This window comes from Dysidea avara, chromosome 6 (assembly GCF_963678975.1).
Source record: "Dysidea avara chromosome 6, odDysAvar1.4, whole genome shotgun sequence".
In the NCBI taxonomy this organism is placed as follows: Eukaryota; Metazoa; Porifera; class Demospongiae; order Dictyoceratida; family Dysideidae; genus Dysidea; species Dysidea avara.
The window spans coordinates 37,476,889-37,493,117 of record NC_089277.1 but is presented as its reverse complement, the minus strand read 5'-3'; the positions used below and the strand labels follow the sequence as shown (position 1 = coordinate 37,493,117).

General features: G+C 38.3%; 1 protein-coding gene across 2 annotated transcripts; it reads right to left on the bottom strand.

Annotated features, from left to right (window-relative positions):
- Positions 1-505: 505 nt before the first annotated feature.
- On the bottom strand, positions 506-14,882 carry LOC136258077 (uncharacterized). Of its 2 annotated transcripts, XM_066051382.1 has the most exons (6): positions 14,497-14,882; positions 14,344-14,436; positions 14,190-14,284; positions 1,537-1,639; positions 1,277-1,320; positions 506-775 (listed from the first exon to the last, which is right to left on the bottom strand). In XM_066051382.1, the coding sequence occupies exons 1-6, from the start codon at positions 14,544-14,546 to the stop codon at positions 624-626; spliced, it is 537 nt and encodes a 178-aa protein (XP_065907454.1). In that variant the 5' UTR covers positions 14,547-14,882; the 3' UTR covers positions 506-623. The 2 variants fall into 2 exon arrangements, with proteins under 2 accessions (XP_065907454.1, XP_065907453.1); XM_066051381.1 differs by lacking the exons at positions 506-775; positions 1,277-1,320; positions 1,537-1,639 and adding an exon at positions 7,263-8,286.
- Between the last annotated feature and the right edge of the window lie 1,347 nt (positions 14,883-16,229).

Genomic DNA, 16,229 nt, shown 5'->3' with positions numbered 1-16,229 from the left:
TGTTGTCTGAAGCAAGGACAAATATTTCATGAAAATTTTTTTATTGGTTTGTTATTGCCATCAGGAAACATCTATACCTGTCAAACTGCAGAAAGTAGCTACCAACAGCAAGTTACAAAACCCTTCAGGTTTAGTACTGTTGATCATCTTGACCAAGTAAACCTCCCCATCATACTGGTATAGTACATGCCAGCTACTGCTTCACCATTTGATGCTTGCTCACTGCAAAAACAAGGTGTTACAGTACCCCACTGCAAAGGTGTTCATGTACACCCATGGTATTTACAATGCCCTAAGGGAGTACTGTAATTACCACTTAAACACCCCATTAATAACTTAGCTACTCTCAGGGTGTTAGTGTGTACCTTTGTATATTAACACCCATAATAAGATGATTCTATTGAAAATTAGAACACCTCTGGGTACTCCCTAATTTTAACAGTGCTGCATTCTTGGACTTGTTGCTTAATAATATCAGCTACAGTTTATTCAAAGTTTAGTAGTGTTACATAACAGACAATGTTCTAATAGAATGATAAGAAAGTATTCATGTCGACTATTGTATAATGAACTTGGTACAAACCAACAACAAAATATACAACAACTCATAACAAGTACAAAAACTACAAGTGTTGCTTTGGGCTATCATACAAAAAGCATAAACAATATAAAGATTGCTTCCTCCATCTATATACATCATTGTATGGATAATTATTTAGCAGTAGATTCCCTGTGTTTAGTAATGGCTGACCAGATCCTACTCCTTGGACCAAACCTGTTGAGAAAGAAATGATACTAAGTGTCTATTACACACAAGTCTTGTCCAATTACAAACTTGGCAAACAAGTCAACATAACAAAATCCCACAGATTGACTTTGCGTGGGCCATGATAGACAAAAGTGTGGTCCCACATGTGTTTATGTGAAGTTGTAACTGGACGGCACTGTATACGTTAAGACATCCTGACCAATTGTACATAGAAAAGCTTAATGGGGTAGATATCTAGGGGAACTGACTAGCCCCAAATGGTAACACCACATACACTTAGAGTGCCTGTGTTGAAATAGATGCCAAGCAGCCCAACTCTATACTATAGGAGAAATTTTGTATATCCTACACAATTTTGCATATACAGACTTCAGTAATACTATAATTTACTGTCCTTATCTAAACACGTTGACTGTTTTCACACCATATAAACACTGTACATATTCTTTGATGAAGACACACAGGTCCAGTCACTTACTATTTTTTTGATATCAATTTTTAACATACCTTTGGTCTTATTTAACGTCTCAAGCATGCCACCAAGATGCAACCTATGGAAGATTACACAAAGCTATAGCCAGCCACACATTGTCATAACAAGGAAAGTGATTACATTGAGGATAGAGAAGATATTCAGGATAGTAAATGGCAAAAGAAGTGACAAAGAAACCAGTCAATTACAAGCTAATGATAACACTTTAGAACTTGCAACAACCCCTCTAACCAATGCTGCAAAGTACAAACAAAAAGAAACACAATACACTCACATTAACCTCCAACAATGACGGTACACAAGTAGGACCAAATTGAGTTGTCCTTGTAACTCACTCCATTTACCGTATTCCAGACAATTGGTAGCAGTAAAATAATCTGTATTAAAAGAAGTTACAAGTGCAATTAAACAAGGACACCCACTGATTAGTGAATATCGTTACCAGCATCACTCCTGTACACCTAGAGGCTGGGAAGCTACAAATTTCAGGTCAGGCCAAGTAGTGGCTCTGTGGTCATGGTTACCACTAACAGTGTGCATTACTCAACATCACCACAATTTCAAAATTATAATTATGGCTAGACTGTTCTATTAGAATATATCGGTCTATACTTTATATCAACTTGCACCAGTTTCATGTTCTCATTGCCTTCAATAGCCATATTGTAATAAGTCAGCCAGTAAGTCAGTAATAATGATAAACTGTCTGTCATGTTCTGATCAGATGACATAAACTGAACGTTCAATGATATTAGCTGACATTGACAGTTAGTCCAGATCACACCGACAATAGAATTAACAAATCGGGTACTGTTGTATGGGCGGAGATACTCTAAGGATGGTCAGAAATTATTCTACGAAAATGACAGAAATTTATCAGGGCCATAACCACTACACGGAAGTGGTTGTTGATTCTATCCTTAATATTAATGTAAATAATGTACTGTATAAATGTATCTAATCCAAAACAGCCAAGCTGTAAAAAAAGTGTGCGGCCCTCAGAAAGGCTATGGTGAAAAAAGATGTGAAATCCAAGGTGGCGGCCAAGAAATGGCTGTGATGGTAGGTTAGTGGTAAAAATTTTAATAATGACAATTCAGGTGAATTTTTGTGCCGCTTCACAAAAATTCACCTGAATTGTCGTTATTAAAATTTTTACCACTAACCTACCATCACAGCCATTTCTTGGCCGCCACCTTGGATTTCACATCTTTTTTCACCATAGCCTTTCTGAGGGCCGCACACTTTTTTTACAGCTTGGCTGTTTTGGATTAGATTTCATTTCTTTTTGTATTTGTATACCCCAAAGCCGGCCTATGGCCAGCTTTGGGACTTTTTTAACCTATGTTTTTTTCTTTACTACAGGAAGAAGAAAAGATGAAGTAGATGTACTTTAAATATTTTATCAGTAAATGTACAAATTATATATACTGTATAATACATATGTGACCGGATTTGCGAAAAGGGGTCCAATTTGCCAACTTTGACAATTGATAACTTCAGATTGGAAAGAGCTATTGCCTTGATATTTGGGCAGTGGTGAGCACCACTATAGCTGAATACATGGTGAAATGTTCAGGTTAATAATTATGTTACTTGAACACTGAGTTATGGTCTCCAACATTTACGGAATTGGATGTGTGTGGAAGACCCCTTTTCGCAAATCCGGTCACATATATTGATTACAGAAATCTCCATGGTGGTTTCTTTGTAACTGAACACTCTACAAGGTGACTTCTTCTAATTGCTCTCTCTACAGGGTGAATTGTTTGTAGCTGAACGATCTACAAGGTAACTTCTTCTAGCTGATCTCTCTACAGGTGATGTGTTTGTAGCTGAATTTTGTATAGGTGATTTGTTTGCAGCTGAGCTCTTTACAGAATGGTTTCTTTGTAGCTGAACTCTCTAAAAGGTAACTTCTTCTAACTGATCTTTCTACAGGGCAATTTGTTTCTGGCAGAATTTTCTACAGGGTGATTTCTTTGCAGCTGAACTCTCTACATGGTGGTTTCTTTGTAGCTGAACTCTCTACAAGGTAATTTCTTCTAGCTGATCTCTCTACAGGGAGATTTGTTTGTAGCTGAACTATCTACAAGGTAACTTCTAATAGCTGATCTCTACAGGGTGATTTGTTCGTAGTTGAATTCTGTACAGGTGATTTGTTTGCAGCTGAGCTCTTTACAAAATGGTTTCTTTGTAGCTGAACTTTCTCCAAGGTAAGTTCTTCTAACTGATCTTTCTACAGGGTGATTTGTTTGTAGCTGAACTATCTACAAGGTAATTTCTTCTAGCTGATCTCTCTACAGGGCGATTTGTTTGTAGCTGAATTCTGTACAAGTGATTTGTTTGCAGCTGAGCTCTTTACAGAATAGTTTCTTTGTAGCTGAACTCTCTACAGGGTGATTTGTTTGTAGCTGAAATCCCTACAAGGTAACTTCTTCTAGCTGATCTCTCTACAGGGTGATTTGTTTGTAGCTGAACTCTCTACAGGTGATTTGTTTGTAGCTGAACTCTACAAGGTGATACTTCTAGGTGATTTCTCTACAGGATTCCTTGTTTCTAACTGAACTCTCAACAGGGTGATCTGTTCATAGCTGAACTTTCTACTGGGTGATTTGTTTGCAGCTGAACTCTCTAAATGGTGGTTTCTTTGTAGCTGAACTCTCTACAATGTGACTTCTTCTAGCTGAACTCTCTACAAGGTGACTTGTTTCTAGCTGATCTCTCTACAGGGTGACTTGTTTCTAGCTGAACTCTCTACAGGTGATTTGTTTGTAGCTGAACTCTCTACATGGTGGTTTCGTTGTAGCTGAACTCTCTACAAGGTAACTTCTTCTAGCTGATCTTTTTCACTGCATATTTGTTTGTAGCTGAGTTCTCTACAGGGTGATTTGTTTGCAGCTGAACTCTCTACATGGGAGTTTCATTGTAGCTGAACTCTCTACAATGTGACTTCTTCTAGCTGAACTCTCTACAGGGTGACTTGTTTCTAGCTGAACTCTCTACAGGTGATTTGTTTGCAGCTGAACTCTCTACATGGTGGTTTCTTTGTAGCTGAACTCTCTACAAGGTAACTTCTTCTAGCCGATCTTTCTACAAGGTGATTGAGTTTTTTGCAGCTGAACTCTTTACATGGTGGTTGCTTTGTAGCTGAACTCTCTAAAAGGTGACTTCTTCTAGCTGAACTCTCTACAGGATGATTTGTTTGCAGCTGGATTCTCTACGTGGTAGTTTCTTTGTAGCTGAACTCTCTACAATGTGACTTCTTCTAGCTGAACTCTCTACAGGGTGACTTGTTTCTAGCTGATCTCTCTACAGGGTGACTTGTTTCTAGCTGAATTCTCTACAGGTGATTTGTTTGCAGCTGAACTCTCTACATGGTGGTTTCTTTGTAGCTGAACTCTCTACAAGGTAACTTCTTCTAGCTGATCTTTCTACAGGGTGATTTGTTTGTAGCTGAATTCTCTACAGGGTGATTTATTTGCAGCTTAACTCTCTACAAGGTGACTTCTTCTAGCTGAACTCTCTACAGAGTGATTGATTTTTTTTGCAGCTGAACTCTCTACATGGTGGTTTCTTTGTAACTTAACTCTCTACAGGGTGATTTGTTTGTAGCTGAACTCTCTACAGGGTGATCTGTTCATAGCTGAACTCCCTATAAAGTAACTTCTTCTAGCTAATCTTTCTACAGGGCGATTTGTTTGTAGCTGAGTTCTCTACAGGGTGATTTGTTTGCAGCTGAACTCTACATGGTAGCTTCTTTGTAGCTCTACAATGTTACTTCTTCTAGCTGAACTCTCTACAAGGTGACTTGTTTCTAGCTGATCTCTCTACAGGGTGACTTGTTTCTAGCTGAACTCTCTACAGGTGATTTGTTTGCAGCTGAACTCTCTACATGATTGTTTCTTTGTAGCTGAACTCTCTACAAGGTAATTTCTTCTAGCTGATCTCTCTACAGGCCGATTTGTTTGTAGCTGAACTCTCTACATGATGGTTTCTTTGTAGCTGAACTCTCTACAAGGTGATTTCTTCTATAGCTGATCTTTCTACAGGGTGATTTGTTTGTAGTTAAACTCTCTACACGATAGATTCTTTGTAGCTGAACTCTCTACAAGGTGATTTCTTCTATAGCTGATCTTTCTACAGGGTGATTTGTTTGTACCTGAACTATCTACATGATGGTTTCTTTGTAGCTGAACTCTCTACAAGGTAACTTCTTCTAGCTGATCTCTCTACAGGACAATTTGTTTGTACCTGAACTCTCACATGATTGTTTCTTTGAAGCTGAACTCTCTACAAGGTGATTTCTTCTAGCTGATCTTTCTACAGGGTGATTTGTTTGTAGCAGAACTCTCTACAAGGAAACTTCTTCTAGCTGATCTCTCTACAGGGAGATTTGTTTGTAGCTGAACTCTCTATACATGATTTGTTTGCGGCTGAATTCTCTACATGATGGTTTCTTTGTAGCTGAACTCTCTACAAGGTAACTTCTTCTAGCTGATCTCTTTACAGGGTGAATTGTTTGTAGCAGAACGATCTACAAGGTAACTTCTTCTTACTTATCTCTCTACAGGGTGATTTGTTTGTAGCTGAACTTTTTACAAGGAAACCTCTTTTAACTGAGCTCTGTACAGGGTGAATTGTTTGTAGCTGAACTATCTACAAGGTAACTTCTTCTAGCTGATCTCTCTACAGGATGATTTGTTTGTAGCTGAACTATCTACAAGGTAACTTCTTCTAGCTGATCTCTCTACAGGGTGATTTGTTTGTAGCTGAATTCTGTATAGGTGATTTGTTTGCAGCTGAGCTCTTTACAGAATGGTTTCTTTGTAGCTGAACTCTCTACAAGGTAACTTCTTCTAGCTGATGTATCTACAGGGTCACTAGTTTGTAGCTGAATTCTCTACATGGTGGTTTCTTTGTAACTGAACTATCTACAAGGTGACATCTTCTAGCTGATCTTTCAACAGGGTGATTTGTTTGTATTTGAACTCTCTACAAGAAATCTTCTTCTAACTGATGTTTTAACAGGGTGAATTGTTTGTAGCTGAACTCTCTACAGGGTGATTTGTTTGTAGCTGATCTCTATACAGGTTACTTATTTCTAACTGATCTCTTTAATTCTGTTCAGGGTGACTGCTCTATTAGGATGACTGCTCTATTAGAGTATCTCGATCTCGCACTTGCTACACCAAGTTGGATTTCGTGTTATAACTCCGTGGATTTAAGTCTGATTCTTCTACACCATTGAAGAGCCTTTCTAAGATGATAACTCCATCTGTACAGCGATTTTGAAAGCATTACCCCAAGCGGTTTACCTGGTAGGCGTGGCAAGCATAATAATAATAATAATAATAAAATAAAAATATTAAAAATTAGCTAATCTCGATTGCGTAATTGTTACACACTGTTGATTTTTTCGCTGTATCTTCCTGGTTTTTAGCTCGATTTCTTTCAAACCACAAAAGGTTTGAGGTTCAATAGTTAACCTATTCACCCACCGATTTTCAGCTTCTTCCCATACGCGGTTTACCCTGTAGGCGTGACAACATATTGGTGTTATTTTTCGTGCATAATCGCTCATAACTCTTTGTCTGTTTATGGTATTCCAGCCAAAGTTGGTACCGAGATGCGCCTTTATACCCCCCTTCTGTGTGCCAAATTTCAAGGCAATCGGATAACGCGTTCGAGTTTTATAGCAGTTTTTGTAAGTGTGCGACAAGAAAAAGAAAAATAAGAAGAAAAAAAAAACGAAGAAACTCAGCCAATTTTTGAAGTCGCATATCTCGGGAACGCGCGAAGCGATTTCGCTCAAATTTGGAATGTAGAGTGCTGCAGTTGGGGGGCATGTCCACAGCAAAAATCGTCTTGTTTCATCAAGGAAGCACAGAGCTACGGAGGTGCGAAAATTGCGTTTTCTTTCTTCCTGTCAATATACTCACGGGTGTTACGCGCCGGCTTCTTGGGCCGCACGACACACTACCGTGTGTCTTGATACTAATGATAAACAGAAAATTTATACAAAACATTAATACACTTGTTGTACAACTTCAGTCCATATATTCGGTCCAAGTTCCATGGCTTGTTTGTTTATTTTTTTTTGTAGCCTAATTCTTTTGTTTTCTTAGTGTTTCAATTTGTTGACTTAGCATTTCAATTTGTTTTTTAAAGTCAAGTTCTACATCGGTCAACACTAGAGACAACCTTTCACGATCAATCGTTTGTAACTGAAACGGTGGGGACAATGATAAGAGAGGGGATGTATTCATACACAGCACAAAAATCAGCTCAGGTATTCCAGACCGCAGAAATTGGTCATACCCTACTGAAATAGTTGGGAGCAATAACGCTTGTACTCCGAACCCTTTGTCACTGTCTCCAAAAGGAAATAAAAATATTTTCACATCTATCCTTCCTTCGTATTGGTTGAACAAAAATGCTATGCCAGGTTTCTTGTCCATCATGTGTTTACAGAGGATCCCCTTTGCTCTCATGTAATACCCAAGTGTCTGGGATATGGTATTGTCATTCAGTTTCTTTTGGTGTTTGGTTTCGACTATCATACAGGTTTGATGAAATTTGATGTTGTTGCATTTATTGTACCAACACACATAATCGGCTTTACTTTGATCAGATACTGCAACTGGCCAATCCCCATTAGCCATAGTTCTCTCTACATTCATGTCGTGACCATGTGCGGTACACACCATTCTTAATATAGGTTCGATATACGAGAACCTTACGCTCGTTTCATTGTTCATTGTCACAAAATTAATACTGCTAGCAATGGTGCTACAGCAATTAAATATGTACAAATCTGGATTTTTAATACACAGGTTATCAATCCGCTGCACTACAGCATCAGTGAAATGTTTAACAAACATTTTGTTGAAATAGTCAACCCCAACAAAATGATCTGTAGTAGAATCACTGGTAGCTTTGTCTAAAAATTCCTTCTCATTGGTGTAGTGAGTATACTGTAAACTACTACCTGCAACAGATCCTTTCCTATGACTTAATGCTCCTGTCACAATGAAAATTAATACATAGCTTAGAGGCTACAATGGATAATAAGTACATACATGTATATTATGCGTAAGTGTAGATATGCATGCCTTTTCTAAAAGGTGTGTGTAATCATGAGATTGTATACATGTTGCAAATAAGCAAACAATGTCACTTGGGAGACTCCCGAGATATCCAAGCATGAGTGTTTATGGAAATTTAATAAGAGTCAATTGACTTTATTTTACCAGGCAGAAGAATTGACCTAAAATGAACAGGTATGGTTATTAGGGTACCAAATTCTAATGCTAGGTTAGAGTTTTCAGCTGGTTGTTAAAGAAGTAATAGTTGCAACACGGGCATGAGGGCTTTGCCTGATATGTATGCCCGAGGGCAGAGGGCATACATATCAGGCAAAGCCCTAATTCCCATGTTACTACTAATACGTAACACTTATTATGCTGATAGCCTGTACAGGGCGATCAATCACTCAAGCCAATATGAGTGCAGCCACTGAATGTTTTATATAGGCATACCTAAAATTTTTGATTATGGATCAGCACCTAGTACGTTCTGGTTACATTTGGTTATGATAAATGGACATATCCTAGAGATATAACGGAGAATTTCTGTTACGCGAGTTTGATGTTTTAATCAGTGCTATTGAATCTTTTATGGAAAAACTACACAGTTCACTAAAGGCCTAGACAGGTAAGCTTGCTTACTCCGTGCAGAGTGGTAGCTTCATGATGGGAGAGTGGTAGCTTCATGATGGGGGCGTGTCTTTATTCAAAAACATGCGGAAATGATTGACGAATAAGTTATAACACTAGTTTTTACCTTAGCCCAACGTTTTTCAACTTGTAGGAAGGGTAACAAAATACTCCCGTCTGAGTGGTTTTCATAGCGAAATCCAAGTCATGTATTGTAATCACGTGAGTGTTAATCGATCCCCACAATCAATTTCGGCACCAACGTCTATATAATCACTACCCAGGTAGTTGTAGCCCGGTCTACATTTCGTATGTAGCCTGGCTAGCTGGGCTACATACGAAATGTAGTCTGGGTAGCTCCACTGATCTGAGGTGTGAAAGTGTTACATAATAGTATTGTATCATTGTTTCACTAATATCTGGTTTATTAGTCACTGTAAGAATCTCGATAGCCACTGGAAACAGTACTTTAAGAATACCACAACTAGAAAATTTGCTTGACGTCATTTGAAATAAAGGCTTGATGTATAAATAATAATAAAACGTTCATGCAGATATGATGCTGAAGAGTATTTGCATGCAGGCAGGAAATGGTTACTTGGAGTGGCCTAAACACATCGTCCTTGTTACAGCAAGGAAGTGACAAGGTTTGTTACAGCTGGCCATGACATAGGCTTTACCACTGCTAGCCACTAAGCGACAAGCTGTATTACAGGTCCACTGAAATAGAAAATTCACTTGCCATTTTATTGAATAAATAAGTAATTTGTATCATGCAATGCACAAAAACACCTTTAAATAATTCAATTACTGTATGTTGTTGTACTGAGATATTAAGCCAAAAAGTCTAGTTACGTACGACCAAGACATAAGACCAAGAACTGGAAGTATTGTTATCACACACTTTATAATGGGAAAGGCTGATAAAACGTGGAGTTCCACAATACAGGTGGTGATAGCTTTTGAGCATCGTATCATTCCTAGACTACTGAAGAGTTTTGCTGGTAAGTGATAGTAAAGTTGTTGCTGTTGTGCCGAGGCAGTATTGAAGCTCACTTTCTTCTCAGCACTTCTCAGGCTGTTGGTTTGATTAGTTTAAAAAGCAGTACCAGGTTACAAACAATAGTACCATTGCTAGACATACCTGATTCACTTTTCAAGGTCAATATCCTCGTGTAAGTTCCTGTGAGAATAGCACCATCACCATTGCTTCTCTATACCTCTCTCTATCTGGGAAGGATGTGCCCTTAAGGTTACAGAATGTTTTAAAATGCGTGAGCGGAACAAATTACAAAACCTGCTTTAAACTGAGAATGGATAAATAATTTCAACAACTGTGTTGTTAGCAACACAACTAATTGTACTTGTTTGTTTTTACGGCAGAAAAATTACCATTCTTGGGTATGTGGTCCACAATAGAATGATGTTTTATAAAAACGTGCCACCAAAAACCAGACTAACAGATTACCGAATCTTTATAATTTCAACACAAGTAACTAAACAACTATAGGTCCTGTCACTTCTGTGGAAGCGATTTTTTTAAAGTTACTGGTTGTATAGATGTTTTATTGAACTTTTAGTAGTTTCTTTGAGTGAAACAAGCTCTTTGAAGGCTTATATCTCCATTACTGGGAAGAAACGCCAAAAACGCTCCCACAGGACCTAATAAATTGTATCACCATGCCCCAGAAATGTTAATAGAGTCTACAGCTTTTGCTGTATTTGGCAGCGGAAAAACATGGTAGTGACTTCTGGAGCTGAGCTCCTATTGATACTTTTTGAGAAGGCCATAAAACCAGTCTAGCAGCATGAAAGTTAAAAATGAATGTGAAACCCTTCATATTTAATGTTTTACGTAGCTACAGTGTAGTTTGAGGTAGGTGGAATACTAGAATTTGTTGTAGCAACACAAGTAAGCCAGCCCTTCAAAATTTTGAATGATTGCTCGTGACTATTCCATAACCTTAAACGTATTTGACATAGTCAAGAAACAAACGTTGGCTTGCTCCCACCACTGTACTATTGATTTACAGCTCCTTTCAGAGATGTTCTTGAGCATTCATCATAATGGCCAGCATATATTCACTAAATTAACCCTCTCCAATAGGCTTGTAACTGGCTGCAGTGCAGGCTCTTACTTTCATTATGGCTGGTACTACCTGAAACTAAATCGAAACTGGCAGGAAATGGACCAACATGAACACTTCTGTGTATTGCACACATATTGAAGTTTCTTGGTATGATGCAATTTAATAAAGCCTTAATAAATAAATAAATAAAAAATTAGTAAACAAGGTTTGATAATATTTGAAGTGTATTTTACCATTTCAGTGGACCTTTTAAAAAAAATCGGTGAACTTAAATTTACTCAGGGTGCTTGGTGACAACTTGAAGTCTACTAGTGCTTTATAGTCAGTGTTGGGGGTAACGCGTTACATAATATTATTACTTTTTACAGTAATGAGGCAATGTAACGTGCTATTTTTGTGCATAACTGAAATTGTATTACCTGCAAAAGTAATGCATTACAAAAGTAACGTGTTATGTAATATTATTACTTTATACAGTAACGACAAGAGTAATAGGTTAGCCACAAACCAAGGTCCTTGGCCTTTATACAGAAGTTCTAGGGACTTATCATGCAGTACGATAGTACTGAGTAGGGACCACAAAGGAGTAGGCGTGGCCCACAAAATAACATCACCCAAAAAACAGTCTCAATTTTCCCTGACGACGATGAGGCAGTATTGGTTAGGTAAAACTATAGTTTGTTCACGTTCAACTGAGCCCTCATTTTTGTTAATAACTCTTGTTACATGAACCAGCTGCCCAAACATATAGTAGCACTGTGAAGCCATTTAAACACTGGAACTGTCAATTGGAACTGTTGATCAAAAAAGCGCTTTGATATGGGAAAGTTATGAGGCTTTAAAAATATCCCATACATTCAGGCACACAAACATCTTGTTCAAGTACAAAATTATATTTGGCAGGGGCTCAGGTGAACGAGTACGGACTATAAGTCCAAACAAGCTTTTAGATCGACCCCAAATGTTTTCAACAAGTTGCTGGGGACATTTCTAGTGACATACTGACTGATGCCTTCAGACAAGTGTAACTCGATAACGGCTCAAGGATACGGGATTGATTTTTTCACTGTTCGACGTTGCTTCTGCCCGAGAGGTGCCTTTTGGCATAGTGCAGTATGTACAATGCATTCTTTATGGACTTACCAGTGTTCTCCTTTGTGTCCCATTCATCTTTTCTGACAACGAAAAGTGTTGGTTTGGTGGTAGCATGTGGTGGTTTCCCTTTGTAATGGAAACCATCCATATTTTTCATAGTGGCTACTTTGATTGCAGAGGTGATTTTCAAACAGTTCTTGATTTGTAATGCTGTGTAACGGGTTGAACATAACCAATAATGAAGCGTAATGGATACTTCACTTTTTGGATGATAATTGATACAGCTGGGGCGCGTGGCACCATTTCACATGCAGTATGCATGGGTTCACCAGTCATAATAATTATTTACAAATAAAGTTTAAAAACAAGTACACAAAAATTTGAAGTCTCAACTAGATTAGGACCATAGCATATCAATAAAAAGTTATGATATCTTGAGCACAGTAGGGATATAACACTTCTTATTGTTTAACTGTGATTTAATATCGTGCACTACTCCAGCTTGTTTCAGTACCTTTTATCGACGTGCTATGGTCCCTACTCTAGTTGAAAATTTCAAATTGTTTTGTGTACTTGTATACTCAGGTTTAGTTACACATGCATGCACACTTATGTAACTGACAGACTAAAAAGTAAAAAAGAGCCTGCCATCAGTGCCAGTAAGGAGACAGAGAATTATACTTCCTCTGGGTGAAGGGAAAGCAGTGGCTTATACTATAAAACTTCAGCCTTTCAGATCGTAAAGACGGTGAACTAATAATAATAACTACACAATTGAAAATCAGGAATCAAGAGCTTTAATTATAATCGCACGAAGAATGGAGTGGCAATACTGTAAGTATAAAACCTTTCTTTGTGTTACAGAAGTATAGTGCAGCTAGTTTACTCACCGTAATGGCTATAGGTTGCATGGTATAGCGAAGTGCTGTTTGGGACTGCTAAAGCTGGCTGTTATACGTGTTATAGAGGTGACCACTTAATACAAACTGATTGGGAATCAGTCGGGACCGTAGTCACATGGCCGTTGTGCTGAGGTGACCGCCCAACTCAGGTGACTGTTAAGGGAGGTTCCATTGTATATTAATTTTAGTAATGATCCCAAAACTGTGTATAGTACACACATATGCATGAAACTGTAGAGTACAACAATACACATAATATAGTGGTAGTCTTGTGTAGCCAGATCCTATTTCTCTGCATGGGGCTTATTGATTGAAAATTATAAGTGGCTGCTCCAAATTTTCAGAACAGCAAATGCTTATAATTTCCTATTATGCCGCGTGGACAAGAGTTCATAATAAGAATAGTGAGGGAGAGTGTCTAACTGCCAATGGACCTTATACGTAATTACGTCATAATTGACAAAATGGTGCAAAGAGTGGGGGTACTTCGCAGCGTATTCATCAAAACAGACTTTATTTACGACTTTGTGGACACGGAGCCATCAGATAATGAAGGTAAAAGACTAGTTAGCATGGATTGGTGGTGCAAAATAATTCACCAGGCGAAAGCAGACCTAAATTTAGCTATCAATATAAAACAACGCTAATTCGTCTTCTAAGTAAATATGTATGCCTCACCTAGCCCCTCACTGCACAGCATAAACGTTATCATAGCATAAACGTTATCATAGCGAAACGCCATCTCTCCCAATGGCTCACTGTACAAAGTACCCCTACTCTGTCGGCCATTTTTATGTTGTGACGTAATTATGGACAAGGTCCATACAGCTTGTACAAAATCACTGGGTATTATCGAATAGACAATGATCTTTGAACAAATTAACACTTTTACTGATGATAGATCTGTTGATAGGTGTTGAATAAGGTAAAGCTTTTGTTCTACTAATGTATGGATGCTCTATATTACACAGTGATTTTGGCTGAAAGTGTCAAAGTTAGACACTCTCCCTCCCTATTTTTATTACGTACTCTTGACATGGAGAAATAGGGTTTGGCTACACGAGACTAACATAGCAGTGTACCAAAGGGTTAACATTACTCGACATTACTATAGTTTCATACCTGTAGGATGCACGTACGTGCAGGTGTTCGTTACATAAGTTGTGATAGCTTTAGTGACTGCTTCTTTAAATGTCACTGGTGCTCCATCTCGACATCTATTAACAATGATACAAACTGGATGGAACGAACGGTCAATTCACATACTTAAACTTACAATGCATGACTAGTAGTTGAAATTCTACACAGCGATAAGCAACGATCCAACGTTGCGCTCTTCGAAAACATCACTGAAGCTCCATCTCGACATCTACATAAATACAAAAACTGGATGGAAAGAACAGTCAGTTCACATACTAGTTAAACTTACAATGCACTAGTAGTTGAAGGTCTGCGAAGCGATAAACCACGAGCCAACATCGCTCTATCCCAACACAAAAGAAAAAGTAGTGATCTGGCTACGCGACTGAAGTCAAGAGCAAGTCAAGAGGCCACGCGGAAACTCGAACTAGAATGCCCTTGCACGTGACCTTCATTGCGTAATGCGCGAGTTGTAGTGAGTTTTTTTTTTTACTGTTACAGGTTGGTTGTCCACGTAAGCCAAATGCAAAAGTATCACGTGAATAGAAATAACCAATGAAATTTCACACCAGGCGGACGGCGCTAGTTTAAACTGAAGGCTGCTGATCTCATTGGCTACTTTCAAGCACGTGACTTTTAACACTTTGTTTCTCTAGTCAACCAACCGGAAATAGACTGTATTCAACAATTTTTTTTTTACAAATTAATGACATGAGATAAAACAGTACATAGCTAATAAACAAAAACAAAACTATCTTAAATATGGGCCTCAGCGACCTGCACAGCAATCGGTGCCTCAGCAATGGGACAGCGCAAACTGGACCTGGCACCGCGAATGCACATAATTGCAGACCTCAACAAAGAGAAGCTCAATTTACATCTCAGCCATCCCATCACTATTCCATAGGAAAGACTGTGCTTTGCACTCAAAAGGTTGGCCAGTCTCTTATAAAACTGAGTAGCAGCATCACCCATTCCACCAGTAGTAGTAAAAATTAAGGGAGTAAATGAGGCATTCTCTACTTCAGATAATAAAATCTATGGTTTTAGAGTCACCTAGTGTTGCCAGGTGGTTCGAAAGGCGGGATTAAGTGATTTCTTGTTCCTGGGTCAATTGTGTTCGATCACCACATTGGATCCACCCTCGGATTCATGCACCAGTTTTGCCGCGATTTTCATATCAAAACAAATGTCAATTTACCGGATTCCGCAAGGTTTTGCCCGTTTCCGGTAAAAATTACACCACCATGCAGGGCCGGAGCCCAGAGATTTTGAGTGATCAGGCCATTCATGGACTGCAATGGAGGTCATAGTCATGCACACTACATTTTATTGATTTGAAATTTAAATCACATTATCTACTGTAATGTATTTTGTGTGTGCTAGCTACAGCATGTATTAACATGCTAAGCTAAGGAAGTCTGGGGACATGCTCCCTGGGAAAATTTTTGAAAATACATGTTCTGAAATGGCATCTGGAAGCTATTTTACATACACGGTCTCTTTCTGTTTTTTACACCAAGAATATATCCAGGTAATTTTGTGCTACTGTATACCAATTAATTCAATTTAATATATAGCTAGTAGCTAATTTTACTTTCATGATACAAAGTGAGTTTAGTTCTTTTGAGATACAGAAGCAATTTTGATTGTAATTGTTAATACATAACATGCATTATCAATTAGCCTATTGTGCAATTCTATGCAGATGGTTCATTAGAAAGTAATTTGAAAACAATTAAAATGGATATAATGGCTTAGATCAACCAGTGTAATAAGAGTATTGATATTATATGCCGAATGCTCTAACTATCACCATGACTGTTCTATTAGAGTATAATGCGATGACTGCTCTATTAGAGTATCTCGATCTTTTTGCAAATTCAAGTGGCTGAAAAGTGGTCCGGCCAATGCCGGACCGGCCGGACCGTGGGCTCCGGCCCTGCCACGTAAACAAACCACGCATACTTCAGTTTACGGAAACACCGTTTGGTTTATCGAACTCGTTAATGCTTGCGTTAA

Bases quoted from the DNA above. Each gene is read 5' to 3' on its own strand.
- LOC136258077 (XM_066051381.1), bottom strand. From the start codon at position 14,546: ATGTTGGCTCGTGGTTTATCGCTTCGCAGACCTTCAACTACTAGTGCA. The intron at 14,437-14,496 runs GTAAGTTTAACT...GTATTTATGTAG, and splicing joins CCTTCAACTACTAGTGCATT to ATGTCGAGATGGAGCTTCAG. The intron at 14,285-14,343 runs GTAAGTTTAAGT...CATTGTTAATAG, and splicing joins TCAACTACTAGTCATGCATT to ATGTCGAGATGGAGCACCAG.